The 23,937-nt window shown below is 36.6% G+C and overlaps 1 protein-coding gene across 7 annotated transcripts in view; it reads left to right on the top strand.

Moving 5' to 3' along the window:
* The window catches only part of TTC3 (tetratricopeptide repeat domain 3), a 115,620-nt gene that overhangs the window by 973 nt on the left and 90,710 nt on the right, over positions 1 to 23,937 (top strand). For 3 of the 7 annotated variants that reach the window (XM_073890345.1, XM_073890321.1, XM_073890405.1), the window contains exons 2-10: positions 11,528 to 11,682; positions 12,733 to 12,775; positions 13,246 to 13,396; positions 13,860 to 13,947; positions 14,990 to 15,043; positions 16,245 to 16,365; positions 18,161 to 18,246; positions 19,454 to 19,548; positions 20,649 to 20,711. The exons of 2 other annotated variants lie outside the window; for them this stretch is intronic. In XM_073890345.1, coding sequence (XP_073746446.1) covers positions 11,539 to 11,682; positions 12,733 to 12,775; positions 13,246 to 13,396; positions 13,860 to 13,947; positions 14,990 to 15,043; positions 16,245 to 16,365; positions 18,161 to 18,246; positions 19,454 to 19,548; positions 20,649 to 20,711 — 845 coding nt within the window. In that variant the 5' untranslated portion in view covers positions 11,528 to 11,538. Of the gene's footprint in view, positions 1 to 6,675; positions 8,903 to 11,527; positions 11,683 to 12,732; positions 12,776 to 13,245; positions 13,397 to 13,859; positions 13,948 to 14,989; positions 15,044 to 16,244; positions 16,366 to 18,160; positions 18,247 to 19,453; positions 19,549 to 20,648; positions 20,712 to 22,054; positions 23,481 to 23,937 lie in introns of those variants that run through there. 2 more of the 7 variants (XM_073890369.1, XM_073890439.1) reach the window with 2 other exon arrangements.

The following is a 23,937-nucleotide window of genomic DNA, read 5'->3' as shown; positions in this document are numbered from 1 at the left end:
AGCTGCTCCGTAGTGTTGACGACGTTAGGTGTGGCCTGTCGAGCCGGCCTATTCTGGGGACAATGAGGGGGGAGCCAAGGGCCAAAAATTGAGCCAAGGCGTAGGTGAATTTTGGCTGGTACCAGTGCGGAGTGCCTTTTCCAGAAGCGGCGTAGACGCCCAAAGCCCTTCAATTGCAGACTCCTTCCAAAATACGCCTACACGCCAACTGGGCAAATACGTTCTAGCTGTGCCTGGGCGTTCTTGATAATGCGTAACGGTTCATGTAGTGTTTTATGGCGTTCACGTAAATTATCTCTTGATTCTGCCCAACATCCTGGCGAGGGGACTCAAGGTAGACATCGTACAGATTTTTACTCCTCCCTTGGCAGCAGTTTTCTCATAGTTACAGCTCTAGTTAGAACATTTTTTATTGCAAGAAATTTGCGTTTTATCCTAAGGGAAATGGGATTTATTACAAGGATACCCAGGGAAGGGAACTTCAGACCGATTAAAGATCCACCTCCTACGCTGCTTCTTGCTCAAAGGCTCATGCTCTTCGCTCAAAGGCTGTGTTTTGGTGTGTCTTTCTGTTCATTTGTTCAATTTTCTTACTTTTGCCTAATTTCCCTTTTCCTTTTTAATTTCTGAAATATTTCACATATAAAATACACAGGGGGAATCTCACCAACCCATGACTCAGATTTACAAATGTAATTATTTTGCCAAATTTACTTCAGATCCTTTTTTATTTTGAGAAATAAAATTGCAGATGTTGGAGGCGCTCCGAGTTCCTGTCCCTCCTTCCCTAGAGGTAGCCACCGTGTTCAGATTTGTGTATATCATTCCCTTGCATATTTTAGAGTTGGTTCACAGTGAATCCATAGACAATATGTGGTGGTATGTGTTTTAAATCTTAATGGTTTTAAATGATATATGTCTTTTTGCAACTTGCTTTTTTTGATCAGTATCACATTTTGAGATTTATATACGAATGAATTGGATAATTGTGTTATCTTTGGTTCATTCATTTTAATTGCCGGTATAGAATCCAATTGTATGAATATACCATAATTTATCCATTTCCCAATCGGCGGACTTTGAAGTTGTTTCTGGTTTTTTGACTCAAAACAATCCTACAATAAACATCTTTGTACTTGTCTGCTTGTGCACACATTTGGAAGTTTCTCTAGGAAATACACCTAGTAGTAGAGTTGCTGGATATTAGGATATGTGCATCTTCAGCTTAACTAAATAGCACAGAAGCTCTCAAAGTGGTTGTACTAATTTTCACTCTCACTGGTATTGAGTGAGGACACCCATTTCCTCACATCCTTGCTAATACTTTACTAGACTTTTACTTTTTTGCCTTCTCTTTACTGACCAGCTTCCTTGTAACTTTAGCTTATGGCTAAATTTGCTTGTAGCCACCTTGGCTTCTGCTCTAGCCCTGTGTCAGATGGGTTCATCTCTCACAGCTAACTGGCTCAGTCTTTATCTCATGTGGTCTTCATAAGATAAATTCGAGTAAAAATTTATTTTGCACCTGTGGTTGATGTAAAGATAGTAATTTCCATGGTATGTTTTATGTACCTCTTTAGTGGCAGTTGAGGTGATTTAATTACTTTTTAAAATATAATGAATGGTTTTGAAAAATCTTTTTTCCTCTTTAATGTAATATTTGATATCAAAATATATGTAACAATAAAATGATAAAAAATAAAATCTATGTAATATATATGCAGGTTGTGAAGCAAAACAATACAGTGAACACCAATCAATACACCACTCAATCCAAGAATCAAAATGACCAATATTGTACGTGCTTATCTCCAAAGTGACTATCCTGAATTGTCTGTGTCATTTTTTGCTTTTTAAAAATAATTTTGTAGATATGTGTATATCCCTCAACAATGTATTGTATGGTTTCTTTGTTTTTGAATTTAAAAAAAAGGAATTCTGGATACAGTTTTCTGAGACTTGCTTATTTCACTCAATGTTTCTAAGAGTCACTGATACTGAGTATGGATGTAAGTCATTAATTTTCACTGCTGTGTAATATTCCACAGGTGAATATAACACAGTGTATGCCTTCTTTGATGGACATTTGGCTGTTTCTAGGTTTTGCTGTTATGAAGATTCTTGTACGTATCTTGTACACAGTTGCAAGAATTTCTCTAGTTTTCATGCTGGGGTGTATGATCCCCAGGGGAGTAATGAAGCTACTTCTAGGGAGTACTTGGACAGGCGTGAGATTCATGAGTCAGTTTCCAGACCATTACATTCCGTGTGTACTCCTAAAGCTGGTGATGCCCGAGGCCTGTGATAGAGGCCGCCTGCTGGTTCTGTTTTCTACCTTACCTTTCCTAGTAGCACTTCTGCCTTAGGTAAGGAAGGCATACCACTTGCCCACATGGAATTGTGGCATTGTCTCAAGCAGAAAAACTCCATGGAAGACAGATAATTTAAAATCCAGTATATATATAGTGTTAGAGAAAGCCTTTTCTAATCCAGGTACTTCTCATCTCAAGAGCTGCATTTGCAATACAATTTCACATTTTATGTTTAATTATCAGTGTATATAGTTATTTTTGATAAATCCTATGCTATAATAATTATAACAGTTTAAACCAATGATATGTCAGTTTTATTTTTAAGTCACAAGAATTCATCATTTGCGATTATTTAAACTTGGGCTGAACACTTTTAGATGTCATCTTAGTGTGAAAATGATTTCAAACAATTTTTAGTGGTTTGTGAGTAAAAAATGGTTGGAATACTACTGTGGTAAGCTATTTGCTAGAAGTCAAATTGCTGGATTATGGGGTATGAATGTTCAGCTTTACCGAATTGTTTTCTGAAGTGGTTGTACCACCTTGTACTTTGACCAGCAGTTTTGTCAATTTTTATATACTTTGATAAGCAGTGTATAAGAGTTATAGTTGATCTATATCTACTCCAACACTTATTATCATCAGATTTCTTAATATTTGCCAATCAAATGGGTATGAAATGATGTGATTTTAATTCGCATTTCTTTGTTAATGAGTTTGAGCATCTTTTCATATGTTTATGAACTGTTTTCCCTTTTGTGAATTACCTGGTCATATCTTTTACCCATTTTTCTCTTGGGTTGTCTTTTAAAACTAATAAACTGGTAACACTGATCCTTTGTTGATTATATGCATTGTAAATATCTTCTTCCAGTTCATGGCTTGTCTTTTTACTCTTTATGGTGTGTTTTGGTGAACAAAAGTTCTTAATTTTAATGTAATCTAATTGGAAGCTTTACCTGGCCTTGGAATTAGAAAGACATTCTCTTGGGTTTCTTTTTAGAAATTTTAAAATGATGTCTTTCACATTTAAATTCATAATTCATCTGGTATTGATTTTTGTGTACAGTGTGAGGCAGTGATCCACATTCATTTTTTTCCTCCATGTGGCTACAGCTGTCCTCCTACCATGCATGGAATTGGCCCTCTGTTCACCAGCAGGGGTTTGTTTCTGACTCCCCTTTCTGTGCCACTTGTCTGCTTCACTATCTCTGTGTTATACCACACTGTGATAATTATTAATCCTACGGCTTTACCAGAAATCTTATTTGGGGCAAGGGGTCTTGAGTCTCAGCTGTTCTTGGACCTTTGTTCTTGTTTTAAGAATCAACTTGTCAAGTGACGTGAAAAATTCTTTGGGAATTAATTGGAATTATTGAATCAATTTGAGGGAGAATTGAAATCTTTAAGATTTTGAACCTTCCTGTCTGAGAACATGGTATGTATTTCCATTTATTCAGGTTTTCAATGTCTTTTAATGTAGTTTTGTAATTTTCTCCATACAGATCTAACACTTTTAAAAGATTGATTCTGATGTTTCTAGTAGTTTTGTTGCTTTTATAAATGGTATTATTTTTTAAGATTCTATTTTCTGACTTTATTGTTAGCAAATATAAATTTAATGGATTTTTTATATTAATGTTTAGCCATCACTTGTTAAACTCTTATTATTTCTAATATAGTTTCAGTGATTCTCTGTGTGAATAATTATGTCATTGCAGGTACTGACACTTTTGGTTCTTTCAGTTATTTTCCCTTAAAATTTTTTTTTCTGGTCTTAATATGCTGGCATACTTTTACATCTATGTTCAATGGAATTGATTATGGTTGTTCTTTAGAAGTGATTATAGTGGGCATACATGTCTCATTCCTGATTTTAAAGGGAATGTTTCCCCATTAAAAATCTTTGTTTTAAGTTTTTGTAGATTCTCTTTATTAAGTTAGGGAAGTCTTTGCAATTTTGGCACATGCTTTTCTGCATGGGACAGAAAAAAATATTTTGTGGTTTTTCTTTTTTATATCTGTTAAATGTAATAAATTTCAATTTATATATTTTAAAATTCTTATTTTTCTTTTGTATTCTTCATTGAGATAAACCCAAATTGATCTTAGTGAATTGTAGTTTCGTGAACTACTGGATTGAGTTTGCTAATATTTTATTTAGGATTTTTGTATCTGTTTGTGAGTGAAATCACCCATCATTTTTCTTTATAGACTACCTTGTCTGATTTTGGCATTAAGGTTACACTGGCCTTATACAAATTAGAGAATAGCTCTTTTTTTTCTGTTCTCTGGGCAGTTTGGGCTGGAGTGATTTGTTTCTTAAAAGTTTGGTGGAATTTACCTCTATCATCATTTGGACCTAATGTTTTCTTTGTAGATGGATTGTAAATTGTTAATAATTTAGTAGTGATTAGCAGTTGAGTAGTAGTAGCATTTCAGATTTTTTTCTATTTCTTTTCATCGATTTTGGTAAGTTTAAGAAATTTGTTTTTCAACAAAAATTTTAAGTTGATTGGTGTCAAGTTCATGGTATTTTCTTAATTCCCTTTTTAATTTCTGCTTTATCTGTAGTTAATGTTCCTTTTCTCATTGTGAACATTATTTGTATGTGGCTTCTCTTTTTTCTTGATTAATCTTGCCAAAAGTTTGTCTATTTTACTAATCTTGGCACGTGATTAATTTTTGACCTAATTCTTTCTATTACATTTTTGTGTTTTAGTTCATTGATTCTTTTTTTTTTTTTTATTTACTTATTCTCTCTTTGGACTTAGCCGTATGTCATTTTCTAACTTAAATTGCATGCTTAACTGATTAATTTTCAGCCATTGTTATTTCCTAGTGTAAGTATGTTAGGCTGTAAACTTGCTCAAAATTTATTTTCAGTTTATCTAACATTGTTTAGTTTATTGTGTTTTCATTAACTTTCAAATCTAAGTACTTTTTAAATTTTCATTTTGATTTCTTCTTTGACTTACATGTTTTAAATTTTTCTTTGAAATATGTTTAATTTTCAAAAGTATTTACATTAACATTTTTTCTTTCTGTTACTCACTTTTAAATTGTGTTATCAGAGAATGTAGTGTGTATTTTATCTTTTAAAAAATATTTTCCCTAGACTTAGGGCCTTGTACATCGTGAATTATAACTTTTCAGTGTGTACTTGTGACAAGTATGTATTTTCTAATTGTTATGTATCTGTTAGCTCAAGCCTGTAAATTATGTTGTTCAGGCTGTCTTTATTAATTTTTGTTTCACCTGTCTTAATTGAGAGAGATGTGTTGCAGTTTCCCACTACCACCTTCTAACTGACTTTCTGTAGTTCTAACAACCTTTTTTTTATGTATATTGAGACTTTGATTAGATATGTGAAAGTTTAACATTATTTTCCTTGTGGATTGAACCTTTTCTATTATGCTTTCATCCTCTCTATGCCTAATTTTGCTTTCTGTGTTAGTATCTATTTAATCTATCCCACCTTTTTTTTGGTAGTAATTTACCTAGAATATCCTTTTCCTTTATTTTACTGTCACTTGTTTTATGTCCTTAAATTTTAGATGTCTGTAATAAAGAATATATTCCTGGATTTTTCTTTTAATCTAGTCAGACAGTTTATGTCTTTTAATTGATATTTTTTTAGGAATTAGTTCAAGTCTCTTGGTAGTCAGCTCAGTTTTTATGTAAAGTTATTTTCAGGGGCACCTGGGTGATTCAGTTGGTTAAGTGCCTGAGGGTACTTAGGGGTCCTGGGATCAAGCCCCACATTGGCCTCCATGCTTAGTGGGGAGTCTGCTCCCTCTTTCTCTGCCCCTGCCTTTTGTTGTGTGTGTGCGCGTGTTCTCTCTCAAACAAAATCTTTAAGAAAAATAAAAAAATATAATTATTTTCATTTTATCCTTGTTCTTGATAGTTCCGATGAGTATATAGTTCTAGGTTGATAGATTATTTTTTGTCCGCATGGTAAAAATCTACACACAAAGCCTCCTGCCAGTTTTATTTTTACTACTTTGAAGAAAATACTTTTTCTTTTGGTTGCACTGGATTTTCTGTCTTTGGTGCTATGTCATTTCCCTTCTAAGTCGGATGGAGATTACTTTTTATTTATTCTCTTTTGGATACACGTGTTTCTTGATTCTGAATTTTGTCTTTCATGAGGTCTAGAAGATTTGAGCCTTATAATAAATATTATCTTTTATCTATTTTCTCTTTCTGGAAATTTAATTGGATGTATATGTATTGAACTGTTTCCAGATCAATACTTTTCATCTTTCAATGTTTTCATTTTCTTGTTTCTTTACCAGAATTTACAATGCTGGGTAATTTTTTCAGACACATCTGTAGTTCATCAATTTCTCTTTATCTGTGCTTAATCTTCTCTTAAGTGCATCCATTTTTTTCCTTTTACTTTTAAGTTATATTCCTTATTTCTCAAAGTTCCACTTCTTTTTTTAGACACACCAACTCTTTTCTTTTATAGTCTCATGTTGCTTGCTTGTTTTTCTGAATCCATGGGTATTCTGTAGACTGTATCTGGTAGTCCCAATGTCTGATGTCTTTAGGGGTCTAAATTTATGACTTGTTCTTTCTGTTGTCTCTGCCTCATGGTGGGTTGTCACCTCCTTTGCTTGATGATCTTTGGTTGTGAACTATTTGATTGATCTTTCCCTGTGGGATCTTGAGAGTTTGATTTGGGGGTGCTTTTCTTCTGATAGGGTTTGTATCAGCTTCCATTGGGAGTCAGGGAGTTTACATTATATGGCTCAGTTTCCTCACTTTGCTTCGGGCCCAGGGCTCAGTGTCCATTATTGCTCTTGGCATTATTACTTGTAGCTCTTGACTGTCAGCTTTAGTTTTTAGCAAGGGGTTTGTTCCTTTCGGGGGGAAAGGGTGGCTTTAAATGTTCCCTATGAGCTCAGCAAAATTTAAAAATTTTTAAAATCTAGGATCTACTTTGTTTTTCAGTGAGAGTCCCCCATTAGTTCATTGTAACTGATGGGATTAGAAGTCCTTTACATTAATGTTTAATTTTAGCAATATGTTTACTTGAGTTTGTATTAGAAAAATAAAACCTGTCCTACCAAATGTAAGATTTCTTGTGATATCAAATTTTCTATTAAAACAAGTTTACATTGAAGTTAGAAGTTGAGTTATTCTCAAGGAAAAAATATTGAATAACAGTAGTATAGGTCGCAAGTGGATTTTACAAGGTTTTCTACTTGGGGAGTGTGAATAAAAAATTTGAGAAATACTGAGTTAGGGAATCAAGATGAGTAGGGCACAGTGTACCCTCTGGGCCTGCAAAGATAAACCCGTGATGACCAGTGTGAGAACTGCTGTCAAAAAGATATGGACAGGGTGCTCTGGTCTTACAGAGAAGAGGTGCAGAAAGAAAATTGGTAGTAGTGAGAAGATCAAGAAATGCTTCCCAGAATGGAGTATTAAGGGCTGGTAGGCATTAGGTGGTTGCAGAATAAGGTTTGTTTATGAATCAGAAGCAGTTGAGTATGAATGGCTTCTAAGTTGCATGTTGTGGAGTGACTGGAAATAAAAGCAGGACCAGGATTACAAAAGGCCTTCCATGCTATGGTAGGGAGTTTGTACTTTATTCTGAAGGTGAAGGGAAGCTATTGAATGATTTTGAGCCCTGAAATGTTACGATCAGAGTTTTAGAGAGTGCCAAGGTTGAAGGCAAGTGACCAGCTAGGAGGCTGCTTGTTAAGTTAGTTCAGAGGAGAAAAGATGAAGTGACAGTTAAGGCAGTGTTGCTGGCATGAAGAGGTGTGTGTGCGCTTCATTTTAGATTTCTTAGGTGGAGAGAGAGGGTAGGACTTTGTGGTCAGGTGGATAGGAATGTTGAAAGAGACTGGGGGGTCTAGATTGACCCCCATGTTGCTGGTTTGGTTAACTAGGTGGCACGTAGAGCAATTGACTGATAGCATACAGAAAGAGGAAGGGACTTGGTTTCATTTGTTTGTTTTTGAGGAAAAAGATAAGTTCATTTTTGAACGTGATGAATCTGAGAGGCTTGTGGGACATCTTGTTTAAGATCCAGTAACAGTTGATCCAATAACTATAGAGATGCAATGCATCCTGGAGAAATTAGAGACTCTTCAGCATTTGGGTGTTTCAGCGATTGTTTGCTACGATTGTGTAGTATGAAATATTTAAAGTGGCACATAGATTTTTTTAATAGTTAAGAATTTAATGTGTATGAAAGCTATTAGTTGTGCATCAAACCTATGATGTCATGGATATTATCCCATAGGTCAAGTGAGCCCAATAAAAGAGAAATACTAAGTAAATAAAAATACATTTGATGTGTGGAAATGGCAAAAATCATGGTGAAGCTGTGCAAATAATGGAAGTTCAGAAAGTGCTGCTTTAAGCCATGGGTGTGGTGGGTAAGGTCACCAAGGAGAGAGTAAGCCTGAAAAGAAAAGAGTTGACATTTGGGTGGCGGGGAATGGAGAAGAAGAGCCCATGGAGACTGAGGAAAAGCAGCCAGAAGAATAGGAGGAGAACCAGGAGAAGATGGTCTTTGGAGTCCAAATGAAGAGTTCTGAGGAGGAGGAAGTGGTCAACAGCGTCAAGTAAGTTGTAAGCTGAAAAGTGCTCTTTGGACTTAGCAATTAAGGTAGACCATTTAGCTGGAAGCATCCAAACAGTGGATTTTTAAAAATACTCACCTAATACTAATGTTAATGATAGGTGATATTTATAGCATTTCCTATATGCCATGTACTATTCTAAGCACTACAGATGTGTTAACTGGTTAATCAGGTAGGTGGTATTGCTATTGCATTTGGTACATGAGGAACTGAATGAAGTACAGAGAGGTAAAGTAATTTGCCCAAGATCATATACTCAGGAAATGGGGGAGCCAGGATACAATCCTAGGCAATCTGATTTCAGAGTCCATGCTCTTAATTAACCCCTGTGCCAGTCACCTCTCTGGTTAAAACAAAATAGAAAATAAAAATCACACCAGTGTCTAATTACAGTGTAGTTGGTGTAGGGTGTGCTAGTGAGGTTTGCCAGGCTGACAATGACCAGCGTGATGTCACAGTGGCTCGGTCTGCTGGGTATGAGCACGTTAACTGGACTGTAATCAATGCCATGATGGTGATGTGTGGGCTATGACAGAGAGTTTTTGGCTTTTTCTGTGTATACATACGAAAAATGTTTGTAAGGCAAATGAGTTTAAAAGTGTATCTATTTCCAAGATAGCGTGTGTCCCATTTTACATTCCATACTTTGGGTCCTAGTCTGGTTTTTCACTTTTGGAGTTAAATTCCCTAAACTCTGTTCATCCAGAACAGATCATGTTCCAGACATGATAGATAACCAACCTGTTGTAGAAGGTCACTAATGACCTTATTGTGAGCAGTTTCCCTTGAATGGCAGAGGTAGAAACCCAGTTGCAGAAAGCTGAAAGTGAATGAGAATGGAGGAAATGGGAGAGAAGGGAGGAAGAATTGTGATGAGGATGAAGAATGTCTGTGGTAGGAGATGGAGGATGCAAGAGTCGTATGACTCTTGGTTGTGGTCAAAGGAGCTAATCAGAGTTAAAGATTTAAAAACTGGTTTAGACCTGCACTGTGATCTGAGGTGTAGCCTTGGGAAGGAAGAGCCTAGGTATTGGGTGGTGAAGATCATTTTAGTCAAGGAGGTCAACAACAATGAAGGCATTGTCTACATGGGCCTTGATGTGGCTGGGATGGTGAGAGTTTGGAGGAGAGCTGGGAACACTGTGAACTAATGGCCAGTGTTCTTAAACAGGACAAGCAAGAGCGAAGTAGGTAGCAATGACAAGCAAAGGTAGATACAGTGAAATAGAGCGAGAGGAGAGACTATGGAATCAGAGGATCTGTGTTTGAATCCTTCCTAGCTTGGTGACTTTGAGCAAGTTACTTAATTTTATTCAGAATGCTTCCCATCTGTACACTGCAGGTGATGATGATTGGACCTGAGAATTGCCGAGAGGATGAACGAGATAATGCGTGTAAAAATGCTTGGTATGATGTGTGACAAATAGTATGAATAGCTAGCTAGGAGGATTGTTATTGTTCTTCTCATACTATGAGGTTTTTGTACGGCAAATTGGACGTAATAAGAACTAAACAGATTTGTATTTTGAGGACCGATGGTGGTCTTGCTTAGTAAAAAAGAAATTTGGTTTGTACTGACAATGGCCAGGCAGTAGTGAAGGGGAAAAGTCTAAGAAGTGGTGTTAATAGTGGTGGTGATGATGATACGAAAAGAAGGCCATCACTTGGGCAAGAGTTAGAAGGACTACCGTGCTGCATTTTTTAATGATGTTTATGTTTTGTGGCTATTCTCTGATGGCGATAAATTTTTATTATTAAACTTTCTTCCAGAAAAAAACCCTTAGTCTGAAACTCCAGCCCTAATTTTCTTTTTTCCCCCATTGAAATAATTCTTTTTAAAACATAGATAATATGTTTGATAATAGGAGGCTGTTGGTAATGTGAGGCTTTTTGCCCACATTTGCAGTCTAGCAGTGCTGTGTGTTGTGGTAGTTGTGAGAGCGCCAGATGCAGTGATTGTTAGGAGGATGGAAGTCTGGGTGCGGCTGTGGGGAGGTAGGAGATTGACAAGCTTGCCCCGTACCATTCCAGCTCAGCCCCTTTGCCCAAGACAGGAACACACACGGATGGATGGATAGGGAAATATAAGCAGCCAATAAGAAACCATTTTCTCAGTGGGGTCAGGATTTACTTCTGGCCAGGAGGTTGAGAATATGGTGGAGTTTGTGTGTGGTGAAATGGCATTGTTTCTCAGGATGCAGTAAAAGCAGTTGGGGTAAAAGGGCAGCAGTGGAAAGATGTCTTTTGTTCATTCAGCAAACAATTATTGGAGGGCTTTACCATGTGCTGGGCACATACAAAAGTGAGTAAGATGCCCTTAATTATCTTCCATCTAAAGGAGACACCTAACAGATAAATTCAGAGTAGAGATGGTGACTATGTGAGCTTCAGGAAAAAAAAAAGATTAAACTGGTATTTGAAGAGAGTTGGGAAAGAATAGCAGCAGACTGAGGATGAGAATCTTCCAGACTCAGTGTTCTTACTGGTTATTTTGGGGAAGCCTAAGTTCGAAGGATTTTTCTAATATACCATAGAGGCCAGGAAAACTGCTTCTCATATTATCTCAAATGATTTAATTACTGATTTGGGTTTGTGTTGTTTCCTTAGGATGGTACAGCATGGACGATTTTGCCCTGGGAGATTTCACTGTAGCAGATGATGCCTTGTTAGAAGATTGCCCTTATGTGGATGATTGTGTCTTTGCTCCTGAATTTATGTCCAGTGATTATGTTCGTGTGACTCAACTTTACTGCGATGGGGTGGTAAGATTTGTTGCTTTTTTGTTTTAACATCGTGTCTTAAAGGTTTATTATTTTATTAAGATATAATTGACATGACGTTGTATTAGTTTCTGGTGTACAACATAATGACTTGAAATGTGTAAATGTTGTGAAATTATCACCACAGTAAGTCTAGTTAAAACTACATCCATTGGGGCACCTGGGTGGCTCAGTTGTTAAGCGTCTGCCTTCGGCTCAGGTCATGATCCCAGGGTCCTGGGATTGAGCTCCGCATCGGGCTCCCTGCTCAGCGGGAAGCCTGCTTCTCCCTCTCCCACTCCCCCTGCTTGTGTTCCTGCTTTTGCTAACTCTCTCTCTCTCTCTGTCAAATAAATAAATAAAATCTTTAAAAAAAAAAACTACATCCATCACCATTCATAGTTACAGATCTTTTTTTATTCTGAGGACTTAATGTCTACATTTTAAAGGTTTTTTTGATTTAGAGCTATGGGAGTAAAGATGTTTTTGTGGGGTAAAAGTTTTTACAGGGAGTTTCAAATGCGATTTCAGAAGAGAAAGTAAATGGTTCCTCAACAACAAGAATGTTCAGTACCAGAGAATGGGTGATAGGGGAAGATGGTTTTCTTTAAGATTTTATTTATTTGACAGAGAGAGAGAGAGAGAGAGAGTGCGCGACAGCAGGAACACAAGCAGGGGGAGTGGGAGAGGGAGAAGCAGGCTTCCCGCTGAGCAGGGAGCCCGATGCGGAGCTCCATCCCAGGACCCTGGGATCATGACCTGAGCCGAAGGCAGACGCTTAACCGACTGAGCCACCCAGGTGCCCTGGAAGATGATTTTCTGACTAGAGATTAGAATACTCTCAAGAGATAGCCGTAGACGCACACTTGGGGGAAACACTTAAAAAAAAAAGCCTAAAGGACTCACCGGCCGAAGATATTGTAATCAAAGTGTATAAGTAAATGTGCACTGAAAAATTTGTTAGTTTAGTACTGATAATCCTTACATTAAAAATTGAAAACTGTATTTTTGCATTTCACCAGATACAAATCAAAAGAATTTTTTTCTGTTTAGGGTATGCAGTATAAAGATTTTACTCAAAGTGAGAGAAACTTAGGTGAGTACATTGGTATTTTAATTTGTTGAGAGACTGTTGTGGGAGGTTCATCCATTCACATCAACAAAGCAGTCCTACATATCTTTCATTTTTTTTACTTTTTGATTAATGTATTTTTAATTGAAGTGTAGTTGACATGCAATATTATATTAGTATCAGGTGTACAGCATAGTGATTGGACATTTATATACATTGAGAAGTGCTTACCATGATAAGTGTAGTTATTATCTGTTGCCATATGAAGTTATTACTATGTTGGTGACTATATTCCTTATGCCGTCTGAACTTTACGTCCCCGTGATTTGTTTATTTTATAAGTGGAAGTTTTACTTCTTAGTCCCCTTCGTCTGTTTTGCTCATCCCCTTCTTTCTTACCTTTCCACATCCATTGTAGCCATTTCTCTATTAACAGTGTTGATTTATTCCAAAATGAAGCATAAAATATTAATTTAAAACTTTTTTTAATAAAGAATTTGACATCTGCAATATGTGGTGTAGTAAACCAGTTTCTGTCCTGCAAGATTACTGTGATGCCATTAAAATATACATCTTCTGGCCACTTCTGTTTCAACGTCAGCACAGTTCTATAATATCACGGTTGCACCCCTGTGTGGAGGCCACGTAAGTTACTACACGTCATTCATTTTGTGTAAACAGTGATGATAAGCATGTTGCCCATTACTGAGGAATGCCAAGTACAGGGGAAGGCTTATGTCTTATTCTTGTATAAACTGTTCAACTTGACTCTTATGTAATAAGATGGAAAAAGTTAATGCTTTGGATTTGGATATGAATGACTAATCATGGTGACATTATGATGAGTGAACCTCTGAGGAGCATTAGATGGTAGATTTGAAACTGAAGGAAAATTAATATGCTTGTTTATAAATAGCAGCATTGTAGTACAGAAGAGAGAAAAAGGTATTTTGTCCACTTAACAACTTATAGTTACCTAGAGTGAAGTAAGAGAATTTAATTTTTTTCAAGTAGTTTAAATTGGGGTATAACATATAGTAAAGCGTAAAGCTCAGTGAATTTTTATATATGAGAACCTAATTTTTTTAAAAATGAATTTGTATTTAAGCAATTCTCATGCTTCTGAGATAAGTTTGAAGAAATTACAACATCTGGAATTGATGGAAGATATTGTGGATTTGGCAAAGAAAGTTGTGGTAAGTGGTGGAATGTGTATTTGGCCCCCTGTATCTAAAGAATATAATTTATGTGGTGTCAGGCCCATGTTACTCATTTATAGTGGTTAACAGGTAATGGTTTGAGTTTGATTGAACCTGAGATTATTCTACTACCCGTGAGTTTGTGCTATGTGTTTGAGAGATTAGGTAGACGGCAGTCTTCCTGGTTCTGACATGAATGATGTAGACGGCGGTCTTCCTGGTTCTGACATGAATGATGAGATCCAGGACCATTCCTATCATTAAAGGATAGAAAATGGAATTTGTCACAGATGAAAGAAAGCTCATAGGAACTTTTGTCATAGGAGCTTTTGTCACTGAAAGTGATGGGTTCTTGTGAAATCATGCCACTGGCAGCAGCACCACAACAAATATTTGATCTTTGGGGTAAACTTTTATTATATAGTATTTGAGGCAGTGCCCTGTATTATACTGAAGGTTTTTTCCCTTGAAAGCCGTTTGATCATTTTTCTTATTTCAGTTGGTTATGGAGTTATGGAGCCAAGTGTTTATTTCCTGCTGATGAGCCTCTGCTATTCCTTTTTTTTTTTTTAAGGTTTTATTTATTTATTTGAGAGAGAGAATGAGTGAGAGGCAGAGGGAGAAGCAAACTCCCCACTGAGCAGGGAACCTGATGCGGGGCTCGATCCCAGGACCCTGAGATCATGACCTGAGCCAAAGGCAGACGCTTAACCAGCTGAGCCAGCCAGGCGCCCCTCCTTTGCTATTCCTTGTATCAGTCAATGTAGTTTCATAAAAAAATCTTGATGTAATGAACTTTAAAGTCCATACATCTAAAAGTTACACTAAGCCATTTTATTATTAGAAGCCAATGTAAGACTACTTCTGAATTCTTGTTTTAGGGTTCTTAGGAGGTAAATTGGGCATGAAAGTGCTTGTGGGAGGTGGACTCTTTGTATACATAGCAGTATTCCTGAAATGTAGGATTTTTTTTTGTCCACTGGAAAATTCAAGTGTAACTGATTGAAGATGGTTCATGTTTTGTTGTTTTGTTTTGCAGAATGATTCATTCTTTATCGGAGGCTTATTGAGAATTGGTTATAAAATAGAAAATGTAAGTATTAAATGCGGGAAGCAAGCACAACCACTGCCGATAAAGGGCAGTTGTCTCACTGCTCATTGCTCCATGAATTGGGTTCACGAGTTAGTGTTTTACATGTAGTAGTTGCTAGTATTGATAATCTGTATTTTCCTTAAGCAGTCTCCTTATTTTGGGGGTTTGCATCCTTCCCTCCTCCCCGTATATGTAGTATAATTTTGGGCTGCCCTTTTTCTTTTTTTTAAGATTTTATTTATTTATTTGACACAGAGAGAGACAGCAAGAGAGGGAATACAAGCAGGGGGAGTGGGAGAGGGAGAAGCAGGCTTCCCGCCAAGGAGAGAGCCCGACGTGGGGCTCGATCCCAGGACCCTGGGTTCATAACCTGAGCCGAAGGCAGACACTTAATGACTGAGCCACCCAGGCACCCCCGGGCTGCTTTTATACATTGATTCTTTTTTTCTTTTTTAGATTATTTATCTGGCATATATTCTCTCAAATGAAATTATTAGGTCTCTGGTATGAACATTTTTGATATGTAATTATTAGATAATCTCCAGATAAAATTATAAGCCAGTTTTTAATGCTACTGGTAACATAAACATCTACTTGTTTCCCTTAAGCCTGACATGAGCATCGATAACTCTTCTACTTAACTTCTGAAGTCATTTCAGACTAGAAGTACGAATAACATTCCTGTGAGCTCCTGCCTCTTCATGAAGATCTTTGCACTGAGTGCTTATTTGCACAGCTGCACTCTCCTCCTGTTTATCTCCTTACTCTTCTGTTTGCCATAGACCATTTAAAATACATAGTCCCTTTCAGGAACCTTAATCTGTACCTTTAACCTTGTGGTAAGGATTGAAGTCCTAGTTTAGATGAGATCTGAGATCCCTCATTCACCTTGTATTATTGCACCCAGGGCAGCTGCTGGCCAGGTTGTAAACCTCAACTTCCAGGTCTGTAGTGATAGAAGCAGCATCTTGGCCTATGAGGGTAGCCTGAGGTTATTTGAAGATGTAACATATGTGAGTCCCTGGTATCTGTTAACTTAAATGTTGGGGTCCAGTTATTCTAGTTGCGTGAGTAATGAAAATGCAAGATTTTGTTAAGTTTTTATTAAGAATCTGAAATACTGTATGTTAAATTTATGGTACCACATGTACAATTAAAATTAATACCCAAATCACGTTCTTCATCCATCTTTTTGATACAGAAAATCTTGGCAATGGAAGAAGCTTTGAATTGGGTGAAATACACAGGCGATGTAACAATTCTACCTAAATTAGGAGCAGTTGACAATTGTTGGCCTATGTTAAGTATTTTCTTTACTGAATGTAAGTATAAATGCATTAAATTGTTACTTGACTCAGTTTTTAAAGGCATTATTTAGGAAAATGGAATGTGTGGTTATGTGATTTCTTATTTATCTTAGGACTTTAAAAAATGTTTTCCCTTAAAAAAATCTTTTTCTATTGTAAAGAAGAGAAAAGCCTGAATAAGAGAACTGTAACCTCATAGGTAGCTTTATTCTATATTTCCTGTCTTAATAATTTCTATGACGTCACACTTCTAAAAATCCTACCAAGTGAATGCCGTAAGTTATAATACCCAAGAAAAGAATCCACAACTGGGGCCTCATGTATTCTTCTTCAAAAGAGAAATAAGTAACAGAGCTAAGATTATAATTTTCATTTTCCCGATGACCCTGTTATTCTTTCGTATAGTGAAACTGCCTTCTATATTTTTTTTTAACTTTGTGAAATATGTTTCTCTAAAGCATTTGAATGTTAGCAGTGTTTTTTTAATAGTACAGCTGTAGGGATCTTGAAGCAGAAAATATTGTGCTCTTTAGTTGATGACGAGTAATTTGCCATTACCACTTGAGAAGAGGTCAGATTTTATACTGTTGATCTAAGTGGTAGAGAGAAATTAAGCTTAAACACGGAGACAGGTTTTCCTGATACTACATACTGGACTGTATTATATCGGTAGGGGTGGTTCTCCTCATTGTTCTGGAGGCCTGTAATTATAGGGTAGATTTTATGGTAGAAGTAGAGGACCAATATCATGTATTGGGCACCCATGTGGGCTTGGTTCTGACATATTCTCTCTCTCTTTCTCTCTTTCTCTCTGTTCTCTTCTTTACAGTTTCTCTGTAAAGAAGCTACAAGGTAGCTGTTACAAGGTAGCTGCTGTTGTCCCTATTTTAGAAATAAGCAAACTAAGGCTTTGGGAGGTTAAGTGATATTTCTGCAGTCTACTGAGTAGTAGAACCTAGATGAGAAGTCAAGTCTCCCTGATTTCAAAGCCCAGGTTTTTATCCTGTAATCTTACTCTGTCCCTTATTAATTACCTTATTTGGTGAACGTCTGAAATTCTTCCTTAAATTTAGATTTTAGATACTTTATTCATCTTGGAAATGTATGTGTTTGGCTAGAGGCTTAACTACAGTTTTGTTGGGATAAAATTGTTAACATTTAAATCTATAAACTGCTAAAAATACAGAAAATGAGGTCTGATAAACTTTTAACATAAATTTTGGTTATTACCTACTGCATTTTAATTAGTTTATTAAATTTTTAAAAGCATAGTATTTCAAATAACATTTTCACGTTTCATTCATGAGAATCAAAATGTTGAAATAAGATATTTAAAATTCTTTGTTACATTAAGTATATTTTAGAGAGTTTTCCAAGTTTTTGTTTTTAGACATTTTTGTTGAACATCGTGCCAGGTACAGCATAGGCTCTCAGTAAGGTTTGTTGAACTAACTTGAGTAATTATGAGGCCTATTTGGAATATTATGACTGAGGATTTGTTTTAACTACAGTTAGAATTAATGTAATAATAAGTGTTTTTTTTTAATGGTAGAACTAAAATAGGTTAGATTCACATGCAATGAATCTAATGTGTTCTAAAACATTTTATCACTTGTTCACTTTAATTTGTATAATTTGATACATGTAAAAGATTATAAGAAACATGTTATTAGAAATATGAGAAAGTATAATAATTAGTTGACCTTATGGACTGACCTACGTATCCTAAGTTTTAGAACTTTAACAATACCAGTTTGCTTTTTTTTTTTAAACAAATGTTCTCTCACTCTCTCCTGAAAATAAAATTTAGACAAGTATCACATAACTAAAGTTGTAACAGAAAACTGCAATTTGCTTGAAGAATTTAAAACTCAAAATTGTGCGGAATGTATAGAGGTGAGAATAAATGTTTACTTGTAAGTATATTTTAAAATTTATCTGTTAGAACTTTTATTAACATTCAGAGAAAGTTCAGTAAAACCGCTGTCTGTCAGCACACAGGAACTGTTGTAAAATTCACTAACACGTTTGAGGGAAAATTTTAATAAATTTTGATTGGAATTTTTTTTTTGGAAGAGGAAAACAACATCTTGATCAGAATTTTTTAATTTACATATGTATTTCAAATATATATATTATTAAAGTAAATTTATAGAATACTGAATAATAAACATTTAAATATATGTATTTTAAAAGAGTTAATTGAAATTTGATTTTTTTAAACTAAGGTTTTTAATTAGTTAAAGAAATATAGTTTTCTTTGGTAACAGCTTTATTGAGATGTAATTCATATGCCATAGAATTCACTCAAAGGAAATTTTTTTTTTAAAGATTTTATTTTTGCGTAATCTCTATTCGCAAAGGCGGGGCTCAAATTTACAGCCCTGAGATCAAGAGTGACATTCCTCCACCAACAGAGCCAGCCAGGTGCCCTGGGAAATATGATTTTTACTAAATTTTTAAAGAAGGAGTTAGGAAAATATTTAGTGTTCTATTTAATTCACTTACTAAAGCCATTTACAGGATCTAGTTTATTTTGATCTGTTTATTTTGAAAATTTGAATATTTGAAGTGAACAGTTTCCATTATATCTATAGCATCTTTGATTTCATTCTTGCTAATTTTGCTGCCTCATTTTTGTTAATCTATTCAACATTGACTCTATGCTACCAATTTGTGTATATATATATATATTTTTTAGGCACTCAGGATTATTGAATAATATCATATCTTCTAACTGAAAATTTTACCTTGCATCTCTTTTTTTCCCTGCTATATGACAGGCTCAATAGGTATTTTTAAAAGTGGGCCTGCGAAATACTGTACACAAGGGGATAAATTGTTAGTTGTTACTCATAATGTGGTGGTTTTGTTTATTTTTTAATATTCCTTTAACAAAGTTAACTTTGAGTCATCAGAGACAGATTTTTTAAAATAAATATACCAAAATATTAGATACTGGGTTCTCATTTTCTACATAAATAATCTCCTAGCTTATTTCTGTTATCAGAGATAAAAGCCCAGAACCATTTTTCCTAGATACTGGCATTCTTGATTGTCTTTGCTTTTAATTGATGGGTCTTCTTTCACCTTGGTTTCTCAGCAAGGAGAGCTAATGAAAATGAAAGGAAATGAAGAGTTTTCAAAAGAAAGATTTGATATAGCTATTATCTATTACACCAGAGCCATTGAATATAGGTAAGAGCAAAATAGAACAATGAGATCCTTATTGTGTGGCGGATCAAGTTGAAATGCTAGTCAGGAGAAATAAAAGCAAGGCGAGGAATTGGAGAGAGGATCTTCAACTTGCTATGTAGAATATATTTTCTCGCCCCTAGGCATTAGAAGTGTTAGGGATGGCCTGGGTAGATGAAATAACTGAGTAGTAGAATTTAAGCAAGTCAGGCAGAATTGTGAATATTGCTTCTACCCTGCCCCGTTTTCTCTCAAGCTTTCCAGTGTAAGCCCACCTGTTTTTTCTTGTTCTCATTTTGCCTTCAGCTAATACCTTCCAAATTATTCGCTAATCAAAAAGGGCTAGTTACTAATACCCATTCAGGAATTTCTGCTTTCTGAGAGGGAACTTTTAAAGTATAATAATTGGAATTGTTGCGAGAGTGTGTGTTCTCTCTACCTCATCTTCTGTTTGCTCAGCTGCTGGAATTTCATAGCGTCCCTACATGTGTGCCTCATACTTGGTTCCTACTGGTATTTCACCTGGGCCGTCTGGTATCATAGCGGTCTTTGGAGGGTGTGCTGTAGACGGCTGCTCTCTTTCCTGCCTTGCCTATCTCCGTGGGGCATGAGTGAGTCAGGGGAGCACACCACATCTGGAAGGCTCCTGCTTTGTTCTGAGGAAGGAAACAGATTAAGCTAGAAAAGACAAAATTTGAAATGAAGCTATTTAAATTGTTGAAATTTACAGGCTTTCTTTGTCAAAGTGGTATGGTCCTGACTTACATAAGTATAATTCTGTCCTTTATACCTACACCATACTTACGATTCGCTAGCTTTTTAATACGTCTCATTTGACCCTCACAACATCCCTGTGAGCTAGGCAGAGAAAGTAGGGCATTTCGCACATAGTGAGTGTGGATTGACGCGAACCAGGTTACTCTGGTGGGGAGTAGAGGGACCAGGGCCTAGCCCGTTAGGGTCTCAGCGCCTTCCGTCCCTCCCGCGCCGCCGCCCAGATGCAAGGGCTGCGGAAGCCTCCTTCGTGCCTTACACTCTCTGTGTGCTTTTTATTTGCCTTGTATGTAATGTACTTTACTGACTAAACATTATTTCTTTTAAAGACCTGAAAATCATCTTCTTTATGGTAACCGAGCTCTTTGTTTTCTCCGCACTGGACAGTTTAGGTAAGTTGGTTAGAGTACTCCAGTCACTGAGCTGTTAGGCTAAATACCCATTTTTGAGAAATGTTTGTGTTTTGCAGGTATACAAGAAAATCCTTTAGTAGTTTTTTGTCAGATGTAGTTGAATGGTTAAAGGGGCTGTGTAGGCTTTATACGAACAACAGCAGCGGCAGCTGTTCTGACTGAGTGGATAACATGTTATGTGCTGTCTCGAGTACTTTACACTGTTCCTTGATTCTCACAGTCCACTCACTAGGTAATGTCATTCTCCACACTTACATTCGGGCGGACTCATACTTACTCATAAGTAGTGATGTCAAGATTTGAACACACATCTTACCTGGTGATGTTGAAGTCTTTGTTCATAATACCTGTGTTATCTCCTTTAGCTCTCTTAATTAATCTGTATAATTCTAGAAGAATTTTTGCTGTTTTCTATATGTTGATATAAAAAATAAAGTAAATCTCATTTGTAAGTGAAAGAAAAAAAATTTAATGGTTTAACCATCAGAGTGAAATCATAATTAATTCTTTTAATTTCTTACATAATTAATTCTTCGTTTCTTATGTTGCATTGAGTTTTTATTAGTTGAAAAAGATTGTTGACACTGCACCATGACTTTGTTGTCCCTCAGTTTCAAATATTTTGGATATAAATTACAAGCATTAATATTGAGCAGTGTATGCTGTTACATTTAATCGTGTCTTGCCTTACCGTAAGAAGGGCTTAGAGTGGCTTCAGGAATAAATCTGCTCAGTAGAAGAATATTAAAAACACAACAAAATAAACTAAAAAACCAATTTAGAGCTGGGGATCCTCAAAATAAAGCTCTATAGGGATAAGGTCCTGCACAGTTATTAGTTACATTCATATTTGTATTTGACCTTTCTGTTGCCCAAAATAAAAGGAGAAAGCCTGACAAGTTACATGATTCTCACTGTCCATGAAGAAAGAGGACAGAAGTTGCTCAGGTGAAGCAGTTTTCCTGATGTTTAGTTCTGGAAGAAACGTCTTATATGGCTCACAAGTAACATGGACTGGGTGATGGAGTAGAGAAGAACCTCAGGCACATTCCTGTTCAAAGCAGAAAACTCCCTGAAAGTGCAGTTTGGGTTTCACAAATAAATTTTTTTGTGGAGTTTTCTGATCAAAGCAGAGAGTCTGATACTAGTGGTTTTTAGTTAAAGTACTTATTGTTGGGATGCGGGAGGGTGGGAGTGGGGAAGAGAGTATATTCCAAGTATGTAGCTTTTAAAAATAACATTTGTTTTTCTTTTATTATAAACAGAACACATTCTCATGGTAGAAAATTTGGAAAATACAAGAGTTTAAAAAGAAGAAAATAAAAATCACCAGTAATCCAACCACCTCGGAGAATACCGCTGTATTAACGTTATGCAGCTTTTAGATGGCTTAAGCCGTGGATAAAGCGAGGCTATCTAGACTAGAGGAATGGATGGGCTGGACACAGTCTTCCATCAATACCACTGTCCTCAACTGGTTCTGACAAGAAATGAGCTGCAAATGTCCTTAGGTTATTGCGTCTGGCTAGGTCCAGAATTGCAGATATCCTATGCTGTTTGATGGTGAATCTATATGCTTTCAAGATGAATAGGTTGGCAACTTGGCTAGCCTCTTGTGAAAATCGAAACCTTGATTGGGAGAAAGGTCATCCACTCTGCATAGGGGAGCTCTGAGAGTGGAGAGGCAAGCCGGGGGGTTTCTGCCCGCTTTCATGAGTGTTGAATGCTAGACACTCAAGGAGGATCCTCTTAAAACTGCGCTGCAAAGGAGGTGCATCAAAGTAGAAATACAGAAGCCAGGTAGCCTGGTGAGGAAAAGGTCAAGAGCAGGGTTGTGTGTCAATCCTTGTACCTACTTCCTGATAGAGTCTAGCTTGTGGTTCAACACCCCTCGAAGTTTTCACTAGAGGCAGGTCAGCAGCATTTCCTTCTCAGGCAATCACCGATATGTATTGAATGCCAATGTAATGTCAGAAACATTGTGCCACACAGCTTTGGTGGTGTTTCCCACCTTCTTGCACATTGTTTATATGACTTACTCAGTAATGTAGGGATAATGTTTTCTGAGTTTACAGTACATCTCACTCCTGACCCAGTGAGTAGATAATGTGACTTCAGAAAGGAACACGTTGCCAGTGATTCACTCGTGCCATTGAAACAGAAGGACCATGCCCTTTAGCTGAGTTACCATGATTGAGATGTTTTGAAGCTCTCACATCTGAGGTTTGGTAGATCTGTCATGGGAATCTGGCTGAGCAGCTGTGGGACACCTGGGGGTAACACACTGGCACTGTTCTGAGCACTTTATGCATACAAGCTCAAAAAACCCTCAACAACCCTGCATGGTGGGTGCTGCTATCTCTTTACAGATGAGGAAACAGGAATGGGAGGTCAAGCAAAGTATCCTCAGAAACTAGGTGGGTGTGATGGAGCCAGAATTTGAACCCAGGCAGCCTGGATGCAGAGTTTCTACTCTTAATCTACTCTTAATCCCGATGGAAAGGGCAATGTGAAAGCTGAAAAAAGGATTAAAAAATAAATGGTTCAAATAGTCAATAAACATGAGTATCCTTATAGGACATGCAGATTACAAACTTTGAGTTTCTTTTTCATGTCCATCAGATTGGCAAACATTTTAAAAACCTCATAATTCCAAGTGTTTGAGAGGATGTGGAACAAAGGAAACTTGCATACTCGGCTGGAGAAAGTGTAAATTGGTGCAATCACTTTGGACAGCAGTTTGGCAAGGTGAAGATGTGCATACTCTGCAGCCCACTTCTAGGCTCCTATCCTCCAAACTCAAATGTGTACCCAAGAAGATACGTACAAGCCTTCACAATAGCATTGTTTGTAAGAGTAAAGAAATGGAAACAACTTAAATGTCCATCCATGGGGGAATGGATAAATAAATGATGGTATATTCATACAATGGAATTTTATGCAGCAGTTAAAATGATGACAATGTTGAGTGAAAAAGCAAGTTGCCGAATGATTTGTATGGTATGCGGTTTATATAATGTCAAAATATGCAAAATGACAAACATATCATAGTTAATACCTAGTATGTATTAAAAATGTTTACAAATGCATGGGCATGTTAAACATCAGCGGAGTGGCTATCTCTGGGGAGGGAAGGAGGGAAAAAGATTGGAGATGAGAAAGTGGTACACAGCGGTTGTCGACTATAACAGTTCTGCAAAAGATC

This window comes from Callorhinus ursinus, unplaced genomic scaffold, assembly GCF_003265705.2.
Source record: "Callorhinus ursinus isolate GAN/ISIS: 27379988/994484 unplaced genomic scaffold, GSC_fseal_2.0 scaffold1, whole genome shotgun sequence".
Classification (NCBI taxonomy): domain Eukaryota; kingdom Metazoa; phylum Chordata; class Mammalia; order Carnivora; family Otariidae; genus Callorhinus; species Callorhinus ursinus.
This window is presented reverse-complemented; position numbering and strand designations above follow the sequence as displayed.